Source organism: Leopardus geoffroyi, chromosome C2, assembly GCF_018350155.1.
Source record: "Leopardus geoffroyi isolate Oge1 chromosome C2, O.geoffroyi_Oge1_pat1.0, whole genome shotgun sequence".
Taxonomy (NCBI): domain Eukaryota; kingdom Metazoa; phylum Chordata; class Mammalia; order Carnivora; family Felidae; genus Leopardus; species Leopardus geoffroyi.
The window spans coordinates 93,620,768-93,648,139 of record NC_059333.1 but is presented as its reverse complement, the minus strand read 5'-3'; the positions used below and the strand labels follow the sequence as shown (position 1 = coordinate 93,648,139).

The 27,372-nt window shown below is 35.8% G+C and overlaps 1 protein-coding gene across 3 annotated transcripts in view; it reads right to left on the bottom strand.

Moving 5' to 3' along the window:
* Window positions 1-8,143: 8,143 nt before the first annotated feature.
* Window positions 8,144-27,372, bottom strand: part of SPATA16 (spermatogenesis associated 16) — a 245,472-nt gene continuing 226,243 nt past the window's right edge. For 2 of the 3 annotated variants that reach the window (XM_045502948.1, XM_045502946.1), the window contains one exon: window positions 8,144-8,532. In XM_045502948.1, the coding sequence (XP_045358904.1) occupies window positions 8,410-8,532 (123 nt within the window). In that variant the 3' untranslated portion in view covers window positions 8,144-8,409. Of the gene's footprint in view, window positions 8,533-8,627; window positions 8,708-27,372 lie in introns of all 3 variants that reach the window. The other variant, XM_045502947.1, reaches the window with a different exon arrangement.

The window sequence follows — 27,372 nt, the reverse complement described above, 5'->3', positions numbered from 1 at the left end:
TCTCTCACTCTTTCATTGTATAGGGCCCGTGTGGGGGAGGAAAACATTCCTCTTCTTCCCTTCCAGGTTCTTTGGCTAGTCTAATCATTGAATTAACATAAGATTAACAGGAGCAAAACAAATTTAATCTTATACCTACAAAAACCCTACAAAAAGAAGTTACCAAAACAGACAGCTTTTATATCTTTTAGACAAAGAAACAATAAGTTTGTGAAGAACTGACAAAACAAAGGGGATCTGGGGTCCATGGTTAACTTTATAGCCAGGGTAGGCAGGCCAAATTCCTGTTCAGCCCTCTTGCTGGGAAGAGGGGAGAGCTCTCAGTTCCAGCTGACTCATTGTCCAGGTCAGTGTTTGTCAATAGAAATACAATGTAAACCATATATGTAAGTTTGGGTGTTTTACTAGCTACAGTAAAAAAAAAAAAATAGGGAAAAAATGTGAAATGCATTTTAATAATACATTTTCTTTAAATCGCTATATCCAAAATGTCATTACATGCAATCAATATAAAAGTTGTTGTTGAGATATTTTACATTTTTTTAAAATAATAAGTCTTTGAAGTCAGGTGTGTCTTTTAGACTTATAGAATCTCTCCATTTGGACACTAAATTTCCTTTGGAAATACTTGATCTGTATTTAGATTTCATAAAATATACAGTTAAAAGGAGATTTTCACACCCAAATTTTTCTGCATATATACTTTGAAGTTTTCTAATACCGAATTAAGTACCAATTTTTAACTTAAATTTAAAACCTTTTAAAAATTAAAGTTTAAATTAAAATTAGTTTTTGGCTGTACTAGGTACATTTTAGGGGCTACATAACTAGTCCTACATAACTATGATAGTCCTACATAACTAGTGGCTACTGTCTTGGACACAGAGCAAGCTCCTGGGGTCATTTTTGGGCAATCCCAGGTATGTATAATGTTAATGTTACCTGGAACCCAGCAAGTCTTAAACAAAGTAATATAATAATAAAACACAAAAAAGCTATATATCAAGTCCCAAGTCTAGGTTTGAACTCCAGTTTTGCAACTTTCTATCTATAAGGAAGTTACTTCACCTTCTGGGCCTCAAATTACTTGTCTGTGGAAGGAGAAAATAATATTTCCAGCCTCAGCTTTGTAGTGAGGGCTAAATAGGACAATGCCTAGCTTATAGTGAGTTATCAAGAGACACAAGGTCATATTGTTTCAGAGTTTAAAAATCCTTTCATATTTCATTATTTCATGTGCCCCAAACTGAAATCTCATTATGAAAGGAAAGAATTATTATCTCCCTTTATAAAAGATCTAGAACTTGAACACAGGTCTTCAAAATCTAAGCCCATTTTGTTTTCCATATTATGATTATCATCACCATCAGCTAGCTTGATTAGAGTGGCCCTATGAGAGGTACTGTTCTTAGGGCCATACTTTTAATAGCCACACTAACACCAAATTTCCCTGTCTGGTTTTACAACACAGGTATTCATATCTATAAACTTACTGTACAAGGCTTAGAGAAAAGGTGGATTTGTTATTCATATCAGGGATCCCTTCCCATTTCTTACTAAATATTTGCCTTTCTACTTCCCTAAACACTTACTTAAAAAGAAAGTTAAAGTCTTGATTATTAATGAATGTTTGTTCTGCACATTGCCTCGGATCGATAGAAGATCACAGCAAAAGAACGTAAGCAATAGTTAATGTTGAAGTTCCCATTAAAGAATACATGTGAAGAGTGATTTTGAGCGCTAATTATCTCATGTGGTCTGAGCGTTTCTGGTTTCTTTTCCTCAAGGCACAGGCAGAATATGTTTACATTTGTAAATTTTGGGATGCTCTTTGGGTCTGTTTTCTGATTTTCCCTTCTTTTGATGACTTGTCAAAAATAGGAGTCTGCCCCCAGGTGTCATTCCATTCCATTCCATTCCATCCCATCTTGACAATATGCTGCTTGTCAAGGCTGCACAGTAGTCTTTTGTATCCATGTCCTGGAGCCCAGGGCACTGCTGAGTGGATCAGGCAACTTGTGAAATATCTGATTGAACTTGGACTCCAACACACCATCTCAATGTATCCAGCCACTGTAAATTAAAAGCTTTGCTCTGCCGGTGGTCTCTTCAACTTTCAATACATTTTGATTTAAGGGACTTTGGTCTCTGATCATCTCATACTTTAGGAGATGTAAGTGCAGGGAAAGAATGAGACAGAACAATAAGAGAAGACAGTTACGAGGAACACAAACAAAGGAAATAGGGATAGCCCACATATGATATCATGTCGTTATTTACAAAGGCAGGTAAAACATCATAATTGGTGCTGTGTAATAGTTACTTGAGTGATCTTCTGGACTGTGTGCTTCAGGGCTGTGTGGTAGAGGTAGTCATCAAAAATTTTATGCCACAAAGAATTCTGCAAATAAAATGCTTCTACAAGCCTCTGTCTATGCAACAACAAGTATCTATGATGCAAGTATCAGAATATATAACTTTTTCCTTGCAAAGAGGCAAAGAAAAACTGATAGGAATTGGTCTTTCTCTGTAGAGAAATATTAAATAATGAGTTGTTGAAGGATTTTTTCTTATTTTCAAGAAACATATACTTATTGTATAATGTTAAGGAAAAGATAATAAAGTCACCCATAACTACTTCCACTAAAGATAACCATTCTTAATATCTTATTGTGTTTCCTTCCAGTCTTTTATATGCATATATTTTATAACCTAGTTATAATTATGCTGTATATAGTTTTATATCTTACTTTTTTCTTTTAACATTATAAAATTTTTATGTTATTAGGTTAGGCATTGGCTAGACCATCATAAATCACTTAGTCTATTACCTGTATTGGAAATTTTTCATTGAGTTCATTTTATTTTTCTACTTAAAATAGCCCTGTGATGAATCCCTTTAAATTTTTATCTTTTTTTAAAAAAAATTTCTCTTTAAACATGCATTTTATTATTCCTTCAGTATAGTTTCCTAAAAGTGGAATTATTGGGACAAAGGTTATAAATATCTTTAGAGCTCATGGTACATGTTGACAAATTGCTTTCTAGACAGGTTTTTAATTTATCCTATGTTCTGTTCCATCGGAAGCATATAGTAGTGCTCGGTGCCAGTTATTTTTAAACAAACATACTAGCATGTAGATACCAAGATACAGGTGGTTCTCTTCAGAGGAGTCACCTTGGGAAGCTATACTTATTTAAATGTAGTTGACTTGGTACGTGCTGTTACTTCAGAGATGCCCATGATTTAGATACCCATTTGGGGTCTGAGTAATTTTTGGTTGTTTTCAAAAATTGCGTGATCTGTTCTCAGAGAATAAAGACTTGCTACCCTCAAAGATATACAGAAGTTTGAATTATGAGCAAATAGCCTTTGCTACGTTGCTTTGCCTTGTTCAAGGACCCTGCTCCTGCTGAATGCTGCTGTGACCATCAAAGCAATGCCATAGAAAAGCTAGAAGAGAGGAGGAGGAGAGGGACAATGTGGCGTGTACAGTCCATAGCTCTTCCCCCGCAGTGTCTAAGTAACGGTGGTCACTTGGCTCCATTTGATGCAGATTTAGACCTGAAACAAATTTAGACCTGAAAGTGGGAGATTAGCATAGTATATTCACAGAAAGGTGATTTTATTAAAGGAAACAATTTGATTTTTCCAAGGAATGTGTTTTAATGTATTTTACTTGATGAGAGAGAGTGAAATAGAGAGAGAGAGAGTTACAAGAGATGGAGAGAAAGCAAATGAAACAAAATATTAATAATTGGGGAAATCCATGTGAAAAGTATATGAGTTATGTTTTCAATTGTTGCTACTTTTCCATAGGTTTGAAAAGTTTTAAACTGAAAAGATGAGGAGAATTAACATCTGAAGAGGAGGAAAAATTAATTTTCATTTACCTTTCTGTGTTCTTGGCTGAGACACCCCTGTATAACAGGAAAGATTAACGGGAGAAAAACAAATTTAATTATGTATGCATGTATGAATATCTTTGAGGAGCCCCTCAAAGATATGGGACACAAAGAAGTGACCAGAGTGGGCAGCTTTTATATCATTTAGACAAACAATGTTTGTGTAGGATTGGCAAGGCAGAGGGGTTTATGCTTGGGGTAGCAAATGGTAAAAAATGAACTAGGCTTATGTATACAGACTTCTTGGTCCTAGATTCCCTATCTTTGGTGATAAAGATGTCTTCTATCCTCCTGGTACAAGGAGAGTAACTTTCACATGGGAGATTTATTTCCTGCTTTCAGGGGGACAGAGGAAAGTCAGAATGTCCTTCTTGCACTGGCTGTTTCTTAAGTATCTTTATTCAAAATAATCAATATGCCAGTGTAGCATATTTTAGGGTGACATTCTGAACCCCTTCACATAACCCTTGAACAATACCACAATTCCCTGAAGAATGATCCAGGAATGAGTGAGAATGATCAAGGGTCTGGCATCAAGGCAGATGTGGATCGGAACATACATGATTTTCACGTGATCATGGGTGGTTTCCTTTGGAATTCTTCCTCTGAGTGGGGAACTTCTATACTTGAACTATTTCTTACTGAAGACTACCCAGTGACAACCCCCAAAATACATTTTATGGACAGAATTTGTTACCCTAATATAGACAAGTTGGGAGGAATCTGTTCAGATGTTTTGGAAGACAAGTTGCCCCTAGCATCAGAGATCAGCAGAGCTCTGTTCCCCATCGAGATGCTTCAGCAAATGATGCAGGGGCATGGGAAGTAGTGGAAGACAAAGGAAGCTGAGATTATTGAAGCATGTAGGGCGTGGACTAGCTATACAATGAATAATATTTAAGTTGGTCTGATCATCAAGTGTATATCTCTTCTCCTCTTTGGCTAATATGTCTTTTTTGTTTTTATTGTTTCACTTAATGTCTTTGGAATGTTACAGAATAAAATCCAAGATCTCTTCAAGAAAATGACAGGGAAATAGCATATATCCTATTATCACTGAACTTTTAATTTCTGGGACTTTTGGTTCATGAACCTCTGCAAAAATGATATTAGGAGATATTAATTTGAACCAAAACTTAAGAGTGGCTACATCATCAGTCCCTGTGTCACGTTAACTTTGAGCTGACAAGAAAATATTTTCCAACACGGTAAAGGAGTAATTCTTGGACTTTAATGTGCATAAATCACCCAGGGATCTTCTTAAAAACACAGATTCTGATTCAGTTGACCTGGAGAGGAACTTAAAATTGTGCATTTCTCTGGGGTACCTGGGTGGCTCAGTCAGTTAAAAGAGTCTGACTCTTTTTTTTTTTTTTTCAATGTTTATTTATTTTTGGGACAGAGAGAGACAGAGCATGAACGGGGGAGGGGCAGAGAGAGAGGGAGACACAGAATCGGAAACAGGCTCCAGGCTCTGAGCCATCAGCCCAGAGCCCGACGCGGGGCTCGAACTCACGGACCGCGAGATCGTGACCTGACTGAAGTCGGACGCTTAACCGACTGCGCCACCCAGGCGCCCCTAAAAGAGTCTGACTCTTGATTATAGCTCAGGTCATTAGCTCATCTCACAGTTTTTTAGGTGTAGCCCCGTGTTGGGCTGTGCACTGACAGTGAGGAGCCTGCTTGGGATTCTCTCTCTTCTTCTCTATCTGCCATACCCCTGCTGATGCTCTTTCTCAAAATAAATAAATACACTTTAAAAAATTCTGCATTTCTCATGAACTCCCAGGTGATGCTGATACTGCTGGGCACGGACCACATTTCAAATAGCAAGTAGAGGACAGAACAAGTCTTTGGAGTCAAAAAAGGCAGGGCACCTGGGTGGTTCAGTCAGTTGAGCGTGCGACTTCGGCTCAGGTCATGATCTCACAGTTCGTGGGTTTGAGCCCCGCATCAGGCTCTGTGCTGACCACTTGCTCAGAGCCTGGAGCCTGCTTCAGATTCTGTGTCCCTTTCTCTCTCTGCCCCTCCCCCCGCTCACACTTTGTCTCACTCTGTTTCTCAAAAATAAATAACTGTAAAAAAAAAAATTAAAAAAAAAAGCCATTAATCTCTTTGGGTCTTGGTTTCCTCAAGTGTAAGATAGAGAAAATGGATACATGAAATTCTTGTGAAGTTGAAATAAAATAAGCATTTTGAAAGTACTTTGTAAAATGTGCTTTCTCTAATAATTTTTTTTTTTACTAATACCATATTGCTTTATAAATCCTTCCTCTGCAGAAAACTTAAAAACAAAGAAGGGATGGGAAGCCAGGTGAGGTAAATTATGCTGCATTGTTGCTATTCAAGGCTCTTGACACTAATGTGGAAACCATGAACAAAATTCATTCCTATGGGCAATGTTGTTGAACCTATTAAGAATTCTAAAGAATTGATACCTTGATACCTTACTGAAAAGCTGTTAATATTGATTAATAATTTTTTTTCTGAAAAGAAGTTTCTTTTGGAAGTTTTGGATTTCCATTATATACCATCCTTCCTAAGACTGACTAGATGTCTCTTCTTTCCCTTAACCAAGCACCAGCCAAAATAGCCAATGGACATTTAGTATTGGATTGGGGAAAATGGTCAAACAGTGAAGCCATAATCTTGTAATTGAAATTATATTATTTTCTTTTTTTTTTTTTTCAACGTTTATTTATATTTGGGACAGAGAGAGACAGAGCATGAACGGGGGAGGGGCAGAGAGAGAGGGAGACACAGAATCGGAAACAGGCTCCAGGCTCTGAGCCATCAGCCCAGAGCCTGACACGGGGCTCGAACTCACGGACCGCGAGATCGTGACCTGGCTGAAGTCGGACGCTTAACCGACTGCGCCACCCAGGCGCCCCGAAATTATATTATTTTCAAATATAATCTTCAGGCACTGTGGAATGAGAGAACTCTAATTTTCAAAAAAACAGGGAAAAGCAATTGATTAGCTATTGAATGCCAATACGCTTTTCCGGAAGACAGTTGAGTAAACAAACAGGCAGTACTAAGATTCTATCTCAATGAAAAACAAGCAAACAAACAAACTGTTTCAGGACATAGAAATCCTTTTGGAAAATAAAATTTTCCAAATTTTATTTGGAAATTAAATTTTCTAAAGTTAAAATTCAAAGCTAAGAAGCTTCGTTTCCCAGAGATATTGTGAGGATTTCTCTTTCTTTCTTTCTTTCTTTCTTTCTTTCTTTCTTTCTTTCTTTCTTTCTTTCAATAATGGGAAATTCTCACGATGGAGAGAAGTGATAACAGAACAGTAGAGGTGGTAGGATGGGAGGCTAAGCTATTTACCTTAGACTCCCACATTTGGCTAGACTCAACTTCCCAGAGAAAGTAATTATTTTCCAGTATTTATTTATGAGAATAGAACTGAGATGCCATGCCAGTGTGAGTTTAAAAACAAAAAGGCGTTTCTTAAACTGTCTTTAACTGCCTACAGTCTTGAGGGAAGGTGGTAGCAGTGATGGAGTTCTTTGGGGTGGGGTAGAAAAGAAGGTAAGATAGTCCACAGGAAAACCAAAGTCCCAGTTTCCTTCAAAATTTAAAAATATTTATACCTTGCATAACTACGACTACACAAATCTAACATACACTTGAGATTAAGTTATTAATTGATGCTTTTACAATCTCATTGTATAACGAAAAATTCAGCTCTAGGTATGTTGTTATTCTTTTTCCCTTTTCATGTTGTTTATTATCAATGTACTCTACGATCCTAGTCAGTTTTTCCCATTATTTAAAAAAAAAATATGTTTTCCTTTTTATTTTACTCTGTATCTGAGTTCTTTCTTACTACCCTGTCTTTAAACCCCCTTTTTGGTGTCAGCAGAGGTCTTAAGTGATGGCTATTGACTCACTACCTTGTCACATATGTGTGTTCGTCACACATTTGAGTCAGGAGTCACACATTTAAGGGGAGGGAATGTAAAGAATCCAGAGGAGAGAATAGAGATTTTAATGGGATAATTCAACTGATAATATCAGCCATACCACATCTGACTTATCTCCATAAGGATTGAGAAAGTATATTATCAGTTTTATAATTTGTAAATTTGCATGCATATTGTTTGTCCGTATCTATATAAGGTATGTGAATAATTCTTGATCCTACACATGACTATGAACGAATACTACAAACACACTTGGGTAGAACTAGTAAACCTTAGTAGATTTTGAAAGAACAAAGCAGGTGAAAGAGGCAGCAACGGTTATTTTATAAGCTGTTTACATAAGTCGAATTTGAACAAGAGTCAAGTCAAACTTGTTGAGAACATTTACTGCTGCCAGTCAAGATTAATGAAGTATAGAACACCTTTGTAAAGAAGAGCCAAGGGGAGTCCAACCTCACTTCTTTGGTGATAGGCCTTTGTTACTGGATTGTCACAGTCAGGTTGGTTGGAGGCCATTGCCCCTTTCTCTGGGACATCTTGATGGTTAGTAGCACCTGCTCCCCAGTGACTAGCTTTGCTGCACAGTTTGAAGCCGCTTCAGTTTTGTTTTTTGCCTTCTAGCGGTTCTCAGTTTTTTAGTTTTTAAGAAACTATCCTCTAATTGGTATAGGAAGTCTTCAATTCGTCCAACCTAGAAGAAATAAGCAGAGAGAATGAGATTTGTTTTTTCCCAGGTTTTGTGTAGTTAGGAAAATGGTGAGGTATTTAAAATTAAATGGCACATACAGATCCATGTTGGAACAGAATCGGCGGAGATGGACATGATTGAACGTAAAAGCCTCCTTCTGTTTCCATTTCAGATTCCCCTGTTTTAGGAACATGAAGCAGACATGCAGGAGTTTGCTGTACCACTCAGTCCTATGTACTGGGTATAGAAATGGGGAATATCATCACCCATTATCTTTAATGGTCAGAAAAATCAGGGATTTCAAAAAGAAATAAATGGTGAAAAACTCTACCATTAGCAAAAGGAAGAATGGAAAAACAAATCCACACCCCTCAAAGCCAGAGATTCTAGCATTTATATGCCTCTGGCCAACTTGGGAGAAAAATGAATATTACACATTGTCTTAGCAAGAACTATTTCTTTTAAATCAAAACAAAATTTTAAGAAAATACATTTTCTTAAAAAATGCCACACCCCAGGGAATAAGATAAAGTAATGATATACAAAACAATAATTCTAAACTATAAGTCTTTCTCCAAAGAAGACTTGTAATTATTCAGTGACGGTTGAATATGTTACACTATTTGTCACTATTTTATTCTGCTAAAGACCTATAGAATAAAACAGTTTACATATATGCTGCATTGGGCTCTCATGAAAGTCTGTAGATGTAATAATTCATACTTAACCTTGACTCCCAGCACCTGCATAGCGTTTAGCCTAAAATCACTCACTGAAGAGCCCATTGTCACAAAGTTAGCTCAAAGCTAGAACACTTACTACTCAAGATACATGCGCATATCATCTCCTTAAGATAAAAGCACTTAAACTTTAGTTTTCCAATTTTGAGTTTTACTTTTAAGTCACTTGATTTATCAATTAGGGTGATATCCAAAAGATAATTCAAATTGTCAAAAAGAATAATAAATGGTAGCATTCATTTATATGTTATGCTTAGGACTTATATTACACTAGGTGATGTAAATTGTCCATTGGTTTCCTTAGAAAAATAATATAATTTACTTTTATGAAAACAATTCTTTTTGAAAACTTAAAATTACTTCAGGCAAATTTCTCCAAAAGCACGTTGTTGTTTATGATGTCTGATCATTGCATCAATCGTCAAAATCATTTGACAGAATATTTTTGGACTGTCATGAAGTCAGTGAATTATTCTATGTGTTTCATACATTTATATTACCCAACTTACACCAAAATCATAAATACAAAATTAACACAGAGCACAATCAAAACAAATGTGATGGATGGCACTTTACCATTACTTCAATAGTTGAGTTGATGACTCACTCATGTTTTTGCACTGAAAATGTGTCATTTAAATCAAAGCTCTCTACAATTAGAACGTTTGCAGTTAACCCAAATGCAATTTAAAATTACAATCCTAACGCACAAACTTTCTTCAATGATACAGAAACATAATTGTTTTAAAATATCCATTAGGTGGCTATTGTCTTTTTTGCTTTTTAAAGTGTATTTATTAAAAGCAGGGTTGACTAACTGGGTTGCCTTTCATTAGAAAGGACAAAGAAGAAACATAAAATGTCTGATTGAAACAGAGTACTGTTAAATTAAACTGGAGGTCTACAGTATATACCATGTGCATGTCTAACATGCCTATTTGTTTACCTCCTACCTGGTCTGTCTACATGTTATCCTTTCACCTCATTCTCCTAATGATACCAAAATGATCTTTTAAAAATGTAAATCTGGTTATGTTTTTCCCTTGCTGGAAAAACCTAAATGGATTCCCAAGCTCTTAATGTGGCCTACACACTTCTGAGTGATCTGGTTTCACTTGCATCTCTAATTATGTCTTCTATCACTCCATTTGCCTCAGTTGTGTAGTACATCTTTCAGTTATTTGAACACAGCAGTGCAGTGTACTCTGTTCCCTTAAACTTCCTAATGTTATACCATGTGATGGATTACTCCCATTGGAAAATCCTTAAGTTTCCTCTGGATTTCAGGTTCAACATCAGTGCGTCAGGAACATTTTCCTGGATAATCCAGACCAGGTTGGGTTTCTCAGTAACATATTCCCATTGCAGCCCATTAATCTCTTTGCAAATTATATGTGTACACACACACACACACACACACACACACACACACACACACACGCATATATATCTTACTTGATTATAATGATTTATTTAGTATCTGTCTTCCTATCTGGGTTTTAAGGATTATAAGGCAGACTAAGCCCACATTGTCCACTATTCCTATCATTTAGAATATGGTGGACCCTCAATAATCTTCTTTTCTGATAATAGAGAAGACATTCAGAAACTGATTTGTTTTTCCATATTCAAAGTGTTGCCTGGTATGGAGCATATCAGAAGGCTTTATTATCTCTTACAAATTACCTTGAGAGTCTCCAGGAAAGATGATTACAAGGTGTGGTCTCCATACTTGAAACAGAATGAGGTAGAAAGGGCACTGGATAAAGAGAGTTAGTGCTGAATTCTGCTCATGGCTTGTAATCCTTGTGGCTTTATAACCCTAATCTGTGACTCTCGAAAAGTCACTTGGCCTTTCTGAGCTTCAGTTTAACTAACCTTTGGTGAAGAAAAGGTTGGCCTGGATAATTTCCAAGGACACTCCAAGCCAAAAAATTCCATGACTTGTACTCACATCAGATCTAGGTTAGTTCAGTCTTATGTGAGTCCTCACATTTTTCAAATCACAGGTTATTCTCTTAGATTATACCATTAGATGAATGACACACTATGCAGTAAAGTAAGTCAATTTTAGCTTCTATACTTTCTGAAGTGTAGGAGAGCTGCAACATGTTTTTAGTGAAGCTGGTTCTTTATTTTCTTTTTTACGTCAAGGAAAGAAAAATGCTGGTTGAAGAGAAAATAGATTCATATAACTAAGAAGAACAGATTGCAAATGATAGAAATTTCTATAAAGCCCTTAGGGAAATAAAACACAAAGAAATATGTAAGCATGTAAGGAAGGAAATGAGCCAGTTTTTGGAGCAAAGGCCTTATTAGACTTCCTTTTAGGTACAGAATCTCCTTGCTTAACTATATCAGATAGTCTACTTGGTCATTCTGGGTCTAATTTTCCCATTTGCAAAATGGGCGGATAACATTTTCTTATGTATCTATATGCCAATGCTGACTTGGCTTTACAGGGATATGGACATCAGACCAAATGAGCATGCAAAGAATTTTGGGATGTCCGATGATCACAGGGACTCAAGGTGTCAGTGAGAGGGCAGATTCTCACCTAGCACATGGCTATCAGTCATAATTCACATCAAAGGAAATTATTATCAACTAGTTTCTGAGGACCTTTAAATCTTATACGCAAAAATCTGTCAGCCATGATTTAGTGTAGATTCAAGAAGTTCAGAATGAAGATGCCAGTGCAACTCTAAGCGAGAAGACAGCTTGAGAAGTATAGGAGATCTTAAAATTAAAATTCTAACAGTATAAAAGCAAATAATACCAATGAGAAATGTGGAGGTAGCCAAACAGACCAATTGAAATTACAAGAAAATTTTTAGTCAGCTCAGATTTCAAAGGGAGCACATTTGTTCTTTCATGCAAATATTTATTGAACATTTACTATACACTTGGCACTATAACAGGGTGATAAGCAAAAATATCAAGGTATTTGCTTATGAGGAACTCATATTCATGGAGGAGAGGATTAATGAAGAAATGATTGCAATAGAGCATAACTGTTTATGTAAGAATTATGTACAAAAAGTTCTATTAGCAAAAATGTCAGAACAGTGAATTCTTTTTTTTTTCTTTTTTTTTTTTTTTTAGAGCAATGAATTCTATTTGAAGGGATATGGATGTGCATTGGTGGATATAGGAGCTGGCTCTTTGCCAGGACAAGAAGTACGTTTCAAACTGAGGAAAGGGCATCCATAAGAACAAGGTTGTGAAAGTACATGGGCTATTTGACAATGATAAGTTTCTTACAGCATAGATGTGGGCACCCAGGAACTGGGAGTAGAGATACAGATAGCAGGAAATACTGATTGGAGTCAGCTTGTAAAAAGTTGAAAAATATTTAGCCATGTGGTTAGAAAGTAAATCTGGTAACACTACAGGGAGTGAATGCAGCCAGGGAAACTAAAGGAAGGTGAATTAATTAAGGGACCAGTGTAATAGGATATGGAGAATACTATGAGGGCCTGAAGAAAGAACTTAAGGAACATTTAGGAAGTAAACTCTATAGACTTGATGAAAAATTCTGTGTTGGGACAAGAGGCAGGCAAAATTAGGAATGACTGCACAGTTTCTAACTTGAGATAATGATATTTTAATGAGATATGAAATATAATTAGATGAACAGTTTTAGGGAAAAGAAATGAGTTTGACTAGTGACAAATATAAGAAATAGAAAAACAGTTCACATAATCAGAAATTAACAAAAAAATAGATCTATAATAATAATCTAGTACTAGGCTAAAAGCCAGAATGAAACACAACTCCAAATTAAAAGAAAAACCAACAACCTCTATTCCTCAGTCCACCATGTGAAAAGAATTCTAGTAGTTATAAAGTGCTAAGAAAACAAGAATGATACTTTCAGTTATTCAGAGTAAAAAGGTGATTATTGCAGAGAAACGGTATTAGATTGAAGTCAGATATATCTTGTTTGGAATTCCAGCTCCAGCATTTTCATGTGTGAATTTGTGCAATTTTATCTAACTTCTTAAAACCTAAGTTTCCTTTTCTATCAGTTGTTTCACAGGCTCTTAGTAGGGTTAAATTAAACAATTTATGTGAATTATTTGCATAGGTCTGAATTACTATTATTTAACAGTAGTATTAATACTTGAATCTGGAAGTGTATGCTTGGTAAATAGAAAAAATGTAACTAAATGAAAAAAATACAAAAGTGAAATAAAATAAAAATATAAACAACTTTAATAGACACTATGTTTTTGGCCTCTACTCTGTGAGGGATGCTGCCTCAGTAACTGTGCTAATTGTAGTTGCCATACATTAAAGTCTTGTGATTAGGTCTCAAAATTCAGTGATATAAAAGTCAGAATTAGGAAGGGGCAGAAAAGGGAAAGGAAAAATAAGTTTCTGATAGCTCATATTAGCTCATTGTAAATAAACAGTATTTTCTGGTGGCCTCCCTAAATACTAATCTGATTATAGACAATAATGTGTCTGTCTCATGGAAGCAACCTAAGTGTTCACTGATGGGATGAATGAAAAAAGAAAGTGTCTTACACACACACACAAACACACACCCAGTCACACACACAGAAGAATATTATTCATCCATAAAAAAGAAATCTTGTCATTTGCAAAAAGATGAATGGAACTTGATCTCATTATGTTAAATGAAATAAGTCAGAGAAAGACAACTGAGCTCATAGATACAGAGAACAGACTGGTGGTTGTCAGAAGTTGGGGGTCGATGGGGGGCACCTGGGTGGCTCAGTCGGTTAAGCGTCGGACTCTCGGTTTGGGCTCAGGTCATGATCTCGCTGTTTCATGAGTTCGAGCCCCATGTTGGGTTCTGCTTTGACAGTGCAGAGCTTGCTTGGGATTCTCTCTTTTTCCCTCTATCTCTGCCCCTCCCCTGCTGTCTCTGTCTCTCTCATGTCTCTGTCTCTCTCAAAATAAATAAATAAACTTAAAAAAATAATAAAGAAGTTGGGGGGTGGGAGGTCAGCAAAATAGATGAAGTTTGTCAAAAGGTACAAACTTCTAGTTATAAAAAAATAAGTCATGGGGATGTAATGTACAGCATGATGACTATAGCTAACAGTATTGCACTGTATATTTGAAAGTTGATAAGAGATTGGATCTTAGAACTTCTCATAACAAGAACAAAACTTGTAACTATGCTTGGTAATGGATGTTAACTATACTTACTGTGGTGATCATTTCACAATATATATGAATATCATTATGTTGTACATCTGAAACTAATATAATGCTATATGTTAATTATATCTCAATAAAAATATGAAAAAATTCCCTTTCAAGTAAAATGTGTCTGTTTCAAAGGAGACAAATGCTTTTATCCCTTCTCTTCTCAGGTCATATCATATGTGGGCTATCATGTGTGGTTGTGGGTATGTCAAGGGGCTTACTCCAAACTGTATGAAGAAAAGTTGAAGGAACTAGAGGTCTCTAATATGCAGAAGGGAATCATAACAGGAGTCTGTGGTGTCCAAGTATATCAAGGTTGTCATGTGGAAAGAGTAACAGATTTGTTTGTGTTAGCTCATACAGTGGAAAGAGTGCTATCTGGAATTAGACGGTAAGTTTGATTCTCGAGTCTTCTACTGGTCATGTGACTAAGTTAAGTCAGAGACTAAGTTAAGAGAGACTGGGGTGATAATTCTATAAGGCAACGTACACTAAAAATTACCAGCAAACCACCAGAAGCTAGAGGAGCATGGAACTGATTCTTCCTCACGGCTCTCAGAAGGAACCAACTCCATGACGCTTTGATCTTAGAATTTCCAGCCTCTAGAACTGCGAGAACTTACATTTTCTCACCTCTAGTATAAATAATAAATTTATGGGGTGCCTGGGTGGCTCAGTCGGTTAAGTGTGTGACTGGCTCAGGTCATTATCTCACAGTTCATGAGTTGTGTGACTGTTCACTTCAAGCTCTGTGCTGACAGTTCAGAGCCTGGAGCCTGCTTTGGATTCTGTCTCTTTCTCTCTCTCTGCCCCTCCCCTGCTTGCACTCTGTCTCTCTCAAAAATAAACATTAAAAAATTTAAAAATAATGAATTTATAATTATAATAATAGTCCACTTGACAGGGTTTTTGTGAAGATTAAATGCTTTGATGTTTGTGAAAAGCTCTTCATAAATGGCTAAGCCACCCATGAAGATTATAATAGCAGTACATTGTATAGTGACTGGTGACATAGTAGATTCTCAGTAAATATTTGCTGAATCAATGAATAACTAAATGAGTCTTCAAATGGGTGAAAAATTATAGCATGTAAATAGTAGATATTACTGTTTTTTTCACAACTGTCTAAAAATGAAATGGACTTGAGGGTGAGGTATGGCAACCCCCATCACAGAGACTGGAAATCACATGTTAGATGACTCTTTTGGAGAGCATGAAGTATTTGTGAGTCATGTGTGAACTAGGGGTTGAATTCAATAAATTTTTTAAATCCATTCCAACATTAAAGGACTGATTCTATGATGTTTAGTTTGGCCTGGATTCATTCTACAGAAATGTGCTCCATGGAAGGAGAACACAGTGCGACTTGCTTGTACCACATGGAGAAGCACTACGGAAATGAGAGGGAACCAACAACTTCTATTGTTGTGGTTTTATATATACTGAAAAGTACTGAAGTGGTTAATATAAACACCCATAGATACCAGGATTCTCGAGCCTCCCCTATGTCCCATTTATAAAATTATCATATCTAAAAGGCCAGTATTTTCTTCTCTAGATGTATCAAAATTGTATGTTGTATACAAAGGGCCCCTATTATGGATTAGCTTAATAGCAGAAGGTAGTTCACAGCACACTCATTTCCTTTTCATCTCATAACTGCACAAGATTATGCACTGGCACTAAAATATTTCTTTTCAGTTAATGATTTTATATTTTTTCAGCATATCAAAACTTACAACTTTCTGCTGGATTTCAGGATAAAATGCAACATTTTTACAGATAAAAATAATACGGTTTCCCACATATAACCATTCATAATCACTTTAAATATAGGCATGCTAAAAGGTACTTGCATATTTACTCCAATAATCTTTTACTTTAAATTGGTCTGTATCAAACCACAAGAGACTCTTAATGATAGAGAACAAACTGTGGTTGTTGGAGGGAGGTGGGTGGGAGATGGACTAGATGGGTGATGGGTACTAAGGAGGGCACTTGTGATGAGCACTGGGTGTGGTAAATACGTGATGATTACTAAATTCTAGTCCTGAAACCAATATTTCACTGTATGTTAACTAACTAAAATTTAAATTAAAAACAGGGGAAAATAAATTGGTTTGCAATTTATATGTAAGTGGAAAGTATGAGGATGCTCTTGGGTCAGGTGACACTGTTCATTTAAAAGCTTTCATGTGAAAGAGGATGGCTATTAACCCTCCACCATTGTGTGATGCTGGCTGTGCCTTCATTTGCACATAGATCCAACTTACTTTCATGTGGTAATTGAAGGCATGTAAGCCACATTACTGCCTTCCATTTATTGTGTGAATTCTGGCCATGAGGCCAAAGGCACTGCTGAGGAAGAAACTGAATTTTAGGGCAATAGATAGAAATGGGGCAAACTAAGGAAAGAAATGACAAGAAGCTCAACATGAACCAAGTTGGTGAGAGATGGTAACAATAGGGGACTATATGGCAGTGGCCTAATAAGGCTTTGAAAGGGGAGTCATTCAGATATGGTAGAGGGGAGGGAGGGTCACTTTGAAGATTTGGGTGGCCTTTTTCCTTCTAAAGTCATTTAAAATCAAACACTACTGGACTGAGTTGATTTGTATTCTTTCAAAATTCATATTTTGGTCTTTTTTTTTTTTTAAGTTTATTTATTTACTTTGAGAGTTAGAGAGCACAAGTGAGGGAGGGACAGAGAGGGAGAGAGAGAGAGAATCCCAAGCAGGTTTCGCACTGCCAGCATGGAGCCCAATGCAGAGCTCGAATTCATGAAATGAACTGTGAGATCATGACTTGAGCTGAAATCAAGAGTCCCATGCTTGACCGACTGAGTCACCCAGGTGTCCCCAAATTCATATGTTGGTCTTAATCCTCAGTACTTCAGAATGTAACCTTATTTACAGAGGTAGTCAAGTTAAAATAAAGTCATTAGGGTGCACCCTAATCCAAAATGATTGGTGTTCTTATAAAAAAGGGAAATTTGGATGCGTGCACAGGGAGAGTGCCAGGTGAAGACAAAGGCAGAGAGACTGGGGTGATAATTCTATAAGGCAAGGTACACTAAAAATTACCAGCAAACCACCAGAAGCTAGAGAAGCATGGAACTGATTCTTCCTCATGGCTCTCAGAAGGAACCAACCCCATGACACTTTGATCTTAGAATTTCCAGCCTCTAGAACTGCGAGATCATCAATTTCTGTTGTTTAAACCACTTGGTTTGTGGTACTTTGTTACAGTAGCCCTAGCAAACGAATACAACAACTAAGCCATTAAAGTGAAAGGAAACTCACTTAAGTTCTAATTTTCCCCTCAAACATGACAGATGCTTTCTAAAATTCACTTTTCCTGCTGGTTGAAGCTCCCTACTAAGCCTACCCATGTTTAGAGTGTACCTTGGGAACAAAGGTGGCTTCTTTCCAATAATGGCAGAGGGAGGAAGTTAACCTCAAACATGAAAGCGTGGGTAAATTACACTGAGAAGACTTGAATTGGGACTTTCTATGGGATTTCATGTAGTCTGGATCACGGAGAGGGGATTAGGTATGTTTATAGGGGTTTGTTTGCATATGTTCATGCCTTAGGAATTGGGTGCTCAAAGGATTTTTTAGTAAAGCTTTTAAAGATAATTATTAAGGAAAAATGTAGATGAAATAAGAATCACATTCTTCAGGAATAAATATCATGTTTATATGACTATGATGGTAGTTACAGAATGAGAATGTGTTTCTGGAGATTAGCAGTGTGGACCAAAATCCTCTCAGCAAAACCGACATTTCACTCCACCACAGTGGATTTGATAACATTAATTTCTTTGCTCTGTTCCATTTAGTTTCCAGACCAAATGCTTTTAAATATTTATCATCCAAAATAGTTTGAATTTTAATTCTTATTAGAATGACAATTGTTTTCAAACAGGCTTGAAATTAATTTCTAAAATAAACTTAGTTTCTGAAACGGAGTTTTTTCTGTTATTCATAATATATCAGTTTCCTTTAGCTTTTGGCCTGCATTCAAGCGGACAAACAATCCCCATATTCTTCCTTTTTCACTTAGTTAACTTGTTATATTATTTAGTATTTTAGTCATAAAAGTACAACGTGAAGATATGAGGCATCTACCCCTGAGAAGTTACAGAAAGTACAAAAATACTTCCTGCTAAACTGTATTACCACTCTTGATTGAAAATTCTCTTAACGATAATACTTTTTGTTATGCTTAGTATAAAGAACAATTACAAAACCTTGCTATCCCTTTGTCCAGGAAACCATGTATCATGGTTTTTAAAAAAATTTTTGGGGGACACCTGGGTGCCTCAGTTAAGGTCCGACTTCGGCTCCTGTCGTGATCTCACAGTTCATGGGTCAGAGCCTGGCATTGGGCTCTGCTCAGAGCCTGGAGCCTGCTTCAGATTCTGTGTCTCCTTCTCTCTCTCTGCCCCTCCCCAACTTGTGCTCTTTCTCTCAAAAACAAATAAACGTTAAATTTTTTTAAAATTATTTTTCAACACTTAACGGTATAATTTATCTGAGGGTTTAAATACATATTTTTAAACTTTTTGAGACAAGTGTGGATTCACGTGCATCAGTGGGAAGCAATACAAGAAGAATCTGTGTACTCTATTTAACTCGCCTCAATGGTCATATCCTGCAAAACTGTAGAATACCACAGCCAGAATATTGACATTGATACAGTCAAGATACAGAACAGCTCCATTACCACAGAGATCTCACATGTTGCCCTTTCATAGCTACCCCTATTTTCTCCAGTTTCCACATCTCTTATGCCTTGGCAACCACTAATCTGTTGTCCATTTCTACAATTTGTTATTTTAAGGTTATATACATACAGTACAAACATATAGTACATAATTCTACACGTCTCTGGAGATTTATTCAGGTTGTTGGATCCATAGTTTGTCCCTTTTCATTGTTGCATTATTCCATGTACCACAGTTTAATGATTCACTTTTTGAAAGGTATCTAGATTTCTCTGGAACAAATGGCCAGGAGTACAATTGTTAGGTCATATGGTAGATGCATATTTAGTTTTCTTTTTTTTTTTTTCAATATATGAAGTTTATTGTCAGATTGGTTTCCATAGAACGCCCAGTGCTCATCCCAAAAGGTGCCCTCCTCAATACCCATCACCCACCCTCCCCTCCCTCCCACCTCCCATCAACCCTCAGTTTGTTCTCAGTTTTTAACAGTCTCTTATGCTTTGGCTCTCTTCCACTCTAACCTCTTTTTTTTTTTTTTTCCTTCACTTCCCCCATGGGTTTCTGTTAAGTTTCTCAGGATCCACATAAGAGTGAAACCATATGGTATCTGTCTTTCTCTGTATGGCTTATTTCACTTAGCATAACACTCTCCAGTTCCATCCATGTTGCTACAAAGGGCCATATTTCATTCTTTCCCATTGCCACATAGTACTCCATTGTGTATATAAACCACAATTTTTTTTTATCCATTCATCAGTTGATGGACATTTAGGCTCTTTCCATAATTTGGCTATTGTTGAGAGTGCTGCTATAAACATTGGGGTACAAGTGCCCCTATGCATCAGTACTCCTGTATCCCTTGGGTAAATTCCTAGCAGTGCTATTGCTGGGTCATAGGGTAGGTCTATTTTTAATTTTTTGAGGAACCTCCACACTGTTTTCCAGAGTGGCTGCACCAATTTTTAGTTTTCTAATGAAACTGTCATATTGTTTTCCACAATGGCTGTGCCATCTTATATTCCTACTAGCAACATGTGAATGTATGCAATGTGTCAGTGGTCCTCACCAGTATTTAGTGTTGTCACTATTTTTTATTTTAGCTACTTTGATAGATGTGCAGTGGTTTATCTCATTGTGGTTTTACTTTGCATTTCCCTAGTGGCTAATGATGTTCAATGTCTTTTAAAGTGTGTTTACTTGCCGTTCTTTCTAGTGAAATGTCTGTTCATATCTTTTGTCCATTGTCAAATTGGTTTAACTGCTTGGATTGTTTACTGCTGAATTTTGAGATGTGTGTGTGTGTGTGTGTGTGTGTGTGTGTGTTGTTTTGTTTTTTAGAGAGAGAGAGTGTGAGAGGGGGAAAGGGTCAGAGGGAGGGAGAGAGAATCTTAAGCAGGCTCCACATTCAATGTGGCACCTGATGCAGGACTTGATCCCATGACTCTGGGATCATGACCTGAGCTGAAATCAAGAGTCAGGCACTCAACTGAGCCACCCAGGTGCCCTGAGAGTTCTTTATATAATCTAAATACTGGTCCTTTGTTGAACATGTGTCCACAAATATTTTTCTCTTGCCCTGTAACTGGTCTTTTCATCCTTTGCAAAAGAATCTTTCATAAAGCAAAAGTTTTTAATTTTGTAGTCTAATTTGCCAATTAGACTTTTATGGATCATGCTTTTCGTATCAAATCTAAAAGCTCTTTGCAAATACTAAGATCCCAGAGATTTTCTTCTATTTTTTTCTAAAAGTTTTACAGTTTTATATTTTACAGTTTTAGTCAATTTTTGAATAAAGTGTGATACTTAAGTCAGGATTTTTTTTTTTTTTTTTTTTTTTTTTTTTTTGCCTATGTATGTACAAATGCTCCAGCCTCATTTGGTGAAGAGGCTATCTTTCCTTCATTAAATTTCTTTTGCTTCTTTATATTTATGTGGATTTATTTCTGAATTTTCTGTTTTGTTTCATTGAGCTACGTGTCTATTTCTTCATCAATACCACAAAGTCTTGATTACTAATAGCTAACAAAGTCTTGAACTTAAGTAGACTGATTCCTCCCACTTCATTCTTTTTCTAAAGTGTTTTAGCTATTCTGTGTTCTTTGTCTTTCCATATAAATGTTAGAATAGTCTTGTCTTCATCTATGGAAAATCTTGCTGGAATTTTAATAGGAGTTGCCTTAAGCCTCTATATCAATTTTGAGTAAGTGATGTCTATACTATGCTGAGTCTTATAATTTATGGACACAGTATGTCTCACCATTTATTTAGATCTTTGATTTCTTTCCTTAATGCTTTGTAGTTTTGGGCATACACGTGCTATACATGTTTTGTTAGATTCATACCAAAGCATTTCACTTTTTTTTTGAGCAATTATAAATGGTATTATAAGTTTCAGTGACCTTGATCACAACTAGCATATAGTTATATAATTGAGTTTTGCGCATTTATCTTACATCTTGCAACCTTGCTGAACTCACTGAATCTCCTCCTCCTCTTCCTCTTTCTCCTCCTCATCAGTTTGTAGATTCGTTGGGATTTTCTATGTAGACAATCATGCCATCTGCAAAAAGGGAAGTTCTATTCTTTTCTGAACACTATGCCTTTTATTTCCTTTTCTTTTCTTTCAGTGGTGGACAGAATTTCCAGCACAATGTTGAATAAGAGTGGTGAGAGGTGACTTCCTTGCCTTGTTTCTGATCTTAAGGGGGAATGCCTTTAGTCTTTGACTATTAAGTATAATGTTAGCTGTAGGATTTTTGTAGACACTCTTTCACAGTATGAGGAGTTTTGCCTCTATTTCTACTCTTCTGAGTGTTTTTTTTTTATATCATGAATAGGTGTTAAATTTTGTTGACTGCTTTTTATCAATTGATGTGATCGTGTAATTTTTTTCTTTTGTATACTGTTAATATGGAAGATTAAATTGAATTTCAAACATTCAGACTTGCATCTCTGGAATAAACTCCACTTGGTTATGGACTATAATTCTTGCATGTTGCTGAATTCTATTTGCTAATGTTTTAAGGATTCTTTGCATCTATATTCATAAAAGATACTGATTTGCATTTTTTTTCCATTTTTGTCTTATTTGTTATCAGGATAATACTAGTTTTATCATGTGAATTGGGGAGGGTTTCTTCCCCTTGCATTCTTTGAAAGAGATCATACAGAATTTACATCAAACCAGCTGGGATTGGAGATTTCTTTTTGGAGTTTTAAATTATGAATTAATAATTTCCTTAATAGTTATAGAGTGATTGAAATTATTCCATATTGGGTGAGTTGTGCTGATTTGTGTTTCTTGAGGAATTAGTACATTTCATCTAAGTGTCAAATTTATATTTCTAGAGCTATAGTATTCCCTTTTGATGTTTATATTTGAAATTTATATTTCTAGAGTTATAGTATTCCCTTTTGATGTCTGCAGGGTGTATAGTGATACCTGATTTCATTCCTGATATTGGTGATTTGTGTCATCTCTTTTTTATTTCTTTAGTCTTACTAGAGGTCTGCAGGTTTTATTGATCTGTTCAAAGAACCAGTGCTTTCATTGATTTTCTCTATTTTTTTCTTTCATTTTCGTGGAGTTTTAGTTTTCTTTTTATTATTTCCTTTTTGTGCTTGATTTAGGTTTATTTTGTTTTTCTTTTTTATGTTCTTGAGGTGGGGCTTCAATAATTGATTTGAGATTTTTTCTTTTATACTATATGCATTTAATGTTATACATTTATCTTTCAATGTAGTTTTAAATTTTTCTTGAGACTTCTTTTTGATCCATGGATTATCCTAGTATTTAGAGATTTTCCTGTTATCTTTCTGATATTTGTCCATTGCAGTGGAAGGAAATGTTGCTTATGATTTCAGTTTTAAAAAATTTGTTAAGTTTGTTTTTAGCCCAGGATATAGTTTGTCTTGGTATATATTCCATGGGCACTTGAAAAGAACATGTATTCTGCTGTTGTTGGATAGATGTTCTATAAATGTGTGCTATGTACTCTTGGTTGATGGTATCATTGAGTTCTATACATTCCTGCTGATTTTTTTTTATTAGTTGCTCAATCAATTGTTGAGACAGAGGAGTTAAAATCTCCAACTATAATTGTTGATTTGTCCATTTTTCCTTTCAGTCGTATCAATTTTTGTTTCATATCTTTTGCAGCCCTGTTTGGTGCATATACATTGCTATGTCTTCTTGGTGGACTGATCCTTTTATAATTATATAATATCTCTCTCTGCCTCCAGTAATTTACTTTGCTCTGAAGTCTACTTTGTCTGGTATTAATATAGCCACTACTGCTTTCCTTATACTAAAGTCTGTGTGATATCTGTTTCCATCCTTTGACCTTTAGCCTGTCATTATATTTGAAGAGTTTGTAGACAGAATATTGTTGAATCATGATTCTATATTCATTTTGCCAAATTCTTTCCCTTGGCATTATTTAGACCATTTAGGTTTAATATAATTATTGGTATGTAAGGGCTTTGTCATTTTATTTTTTGTTTTCTTTTTGTTCTCTCTCTTTTTTTTAACCTTCCTAGGGGCACTGGGACATTTTTTAGAATTCCATTTTAAGTAATCTAGTGTTTTTAGTGTATCATTTTGTATAGCATTTTTAGTAGTTGCTCTAGGTATTAATATATATATATTTTAATATATAATATATAAATAATATTTATATAAATACACTTCAATAAAAAAATGCAGACACTAGTAGTCTGAAAATTTTCAGTTTACTCTTTTCTTCATTTTATGTTCAACTGGAGTGTAGACACTTTATTTTCTTTAACATGTCTTTGCCTCCCCCCATTTATAATTTGCTCTACATATATTCCCCCATTTAAATATTTGCTGTTCATATGTTTAGAAGGTTATTAATTATTGGGCTCCTAGGTGGCTCAGTTGTTGAGTGTCCAACTCTTGATTTTGGCTCAGGTCATGATCCCAGGGTCGTGGCATCGAGTTCTAAATCAGGCTCTCCACTGAACATGGAGCCTGCTTAACATTCTCTCTCTCTCTCTCTCTCTCTCTCTCTCTCTCTCTCTTTCTCTTTCTCCTTCTGCCCCTCTCCCCCACTCATCCTCTCTCTCTCTCTAAAATAAAAACAAAAAAACAACAAAAAAGTTATTGATTATTGATTTAATACCCTTAAGAGATAGACCTGTTCTGATTATCTATTTCTTCTTGAGTGAGTTTTGACAGATTGTGTCTTTCAAGGAATTGGACCATTTCATCTAGGTTATCAAATTTGTGGGCATAGCATTTGTTCACAGTATTCCTTTTTATCCTTTTAATTTTGATGGGATCTACAGTGATAGCCCCTCTTTAATTTCTGATGATTAGTAATTTGTGTCTTCTGATTTTTTTTTTTAAATTTTCTTGGTTAGCTTGGCTAGAGGCTTATTGATTTTATTGATCTTTGGTTGTTTTTCCCTATTGATTTCCTGTTTTTGCTATCACTGATTTCTGCTCTAATTCTTAATATTTATTTTTTTCTGCTTACTTTAGATTTAATTTGCCTTTGTTTGTTTGTTTTAGTTTCTTCAGGGGAAACTAAGATGCTTGATTTTAGATCTTTCTTCTTTTCTAATGTATACATTTAAATGCTACAAATCTCTCTCTAAGCACTACTTTTACTGTATCCAACAAATTTGGTAAGTTATGCTTTTATTTTCATTTATTTTAAAATATTTTAAAATTTCCCTTGAGATTTCTTATTTGACCCATGTATTATGCATCTGTATGTTGTTTAACTTCTGTGATTTTGAGATTTTAAGTTATCTTTCTGTTATTGATTTCTAATCTAATCTAATTCTGTATGATTTCTATTGATCTAAATTCTCAGGTGGTTTTATGGCCTAGAATGTGGTCTATCTTGGTGAATGGTCAATAATAATAGCAACAATGTATTTGATTAGGTATGCTTATGTAGTATGTGTGTATATATATATATATATATATATATATATATATGCTTATATTTGCTTGTATATATAAATAAAATGATGGATAGCAATGATACAGAGATGAAAAAAATAAGATTATTTTGTTATAAGGTACTCACACTATTTGTGTACTGGTATAGTGGTATCCATTTGAAAGTGGACTTGCCAGGGCACCTGGGTGGCTCAGGTTTTTAAACATCCAACTTTGGCTTAGGTCATGATTTCATGGCTGGTGAGTTTGAGCCCTGCATGGGGCTCTACGCTGACAGCTCAGAACCTGGAGCCTGCTTCAGATTCTGTCTCTGTCTCTCTCTGCTCCTGCCCCTCCCCAGCTCACATATTGTCTCTCTCTCTCTCTCTCTCTCTCTCAAATATAAATAAACATTAAGCAAAATTAAAAACAAAAGGAAGTGGGTTTGGATTAGTTGTAAATGTATATTGAAAACTCTAGGACAACCAGTAAAAAAAGTAAAAAAAGAAGCATAACTGATATGCTAAGAAGGAAGAGAAAATAGAATCATATAAAATGCCCAATTAAAACCACAAAAGGCAGAGAAAGACTGGAAGACTCTTATGACTTTGTTAACATTTGCTAAGTAGAGCAAGGGTACTGGATGATGAACTGCTCACAGTTTAACAAAAGACCACAAGAGAAACTGAAATAGAGAGTATATTATTCATAAGTCCTGGAAGAAGTACATAGCATGCTTCGAGATGCCATATGGGGAAGTTGAGGCAGAATCCAGGCAGAGAGAGAGAGAGAGAGACAGGACCCAGGTCACATTCCTTTATTAGAGCCCATTGGTATTGTTTAGATTGGGTAATTTCTTTTCTTCTTTGTTGTATTTTTTTTTAATATTTATTTTTGAGAGAGAGACAGAGGGAGAGAGAGGGAGAGAGAGACAGAAACAGAATCCAAAGCAGACTCCAGAGTCTGAGCTGTCTGCACAGAGCCCTACATGGGGCTCTAACTCATGAACTATGAGATCATGACCTGAGCTGACGTCAGCTGCTTAACCGACTGAGCCACCCAGGTGCCCCTAGATTGGGTAATTTCTATTTTCCTATCCTCATTTTACTGATTCTTTCCTCTGTCTCCTTTATTCTGTTATTGAGCCTCTCCACTGAGTTTTAAGTTTTTTTTAATTCCAGTATGGCTAACGTGCAGTGTTGTATTAATTTTAGGTGTACAATATAGTGATTCAACAATTCTATATATCACCCAGTGCACAACATGATAAGTGTACTCCTTAATTCCCATCACTTATTTCACCCATCTCCCCATCCACCTCCCCTCAGGTAACCATCAGTTTTTTCTCTATGGTTAAGAGTCTGTTTCTTGGTTTCTCTCTCTCTCTCTCTCTCTCTCTCTCTCTCTCTCTCCTTGCTTGTTTGTTTTGTTTCTTAAATTCCATATATGTGTGAAATCATATGATATTGGCTTTTTATGACTGACTTATCTTACTTAGCCTTATATTTTCTAGCTACATCCATGTCATTGCAAATGGTAAGACTTCATTCTTTTTTATGGCTGAATCATATTCCATTGTATATAGATATACCTCTTCTTCTTTATGCATTCATCAGTTGATGGACACTTGGGCTGCTTCCATAGTTTGGCTATTACAAATAATGCTGCAATAAACACCAGGGTGCATGTATCCTTTTGAATTAGTGTTTTGCATTTTTTGGGTAAATGCCCAGTGGTGCTATTCCTGGATTGTAGAGTAGTTCTATTTTTAATTTTTTAGGAACCTCCATACTGTTTTCCATAGAGGCTGTACCAGTTTACATTCCCACAAATAGTGCAAGAGGGTTCCCCTTTGTCGACATCCTCACCAACACTTGTTGTTCCTTGTGTTTTTGATTCTAGCTGCTCTGACAGGTGTGAAGTGATATCTTGTAGTTTTGATTTGCATTTCCCTGATGATCAGTGATGTTGAGCATCTTTTCATATGTCTGTTGGCTATCTGTATGCCTTCTTTGAAGAAATGTCTGCTTGTGTCTTCTGCCCATTTTTAATTGTATTATTTGTTTTTTGGGTGTTGAGTTATATCAGTAGCTTACATATTTTGGATACTAACCCTATATCGAATACGTCATTGGCAAATAACTTCTCCCATTCAGTAGGTTGCCTCTTAGTTTTATTGATGTTTCCTTCGCTGTGCAGAAGTTTTTTATGTGTGTAGTCCCAATAGTTTTCCTTTTATTTCCCTTTCTTCAGGAGACATATTCTAGAAAGATGTT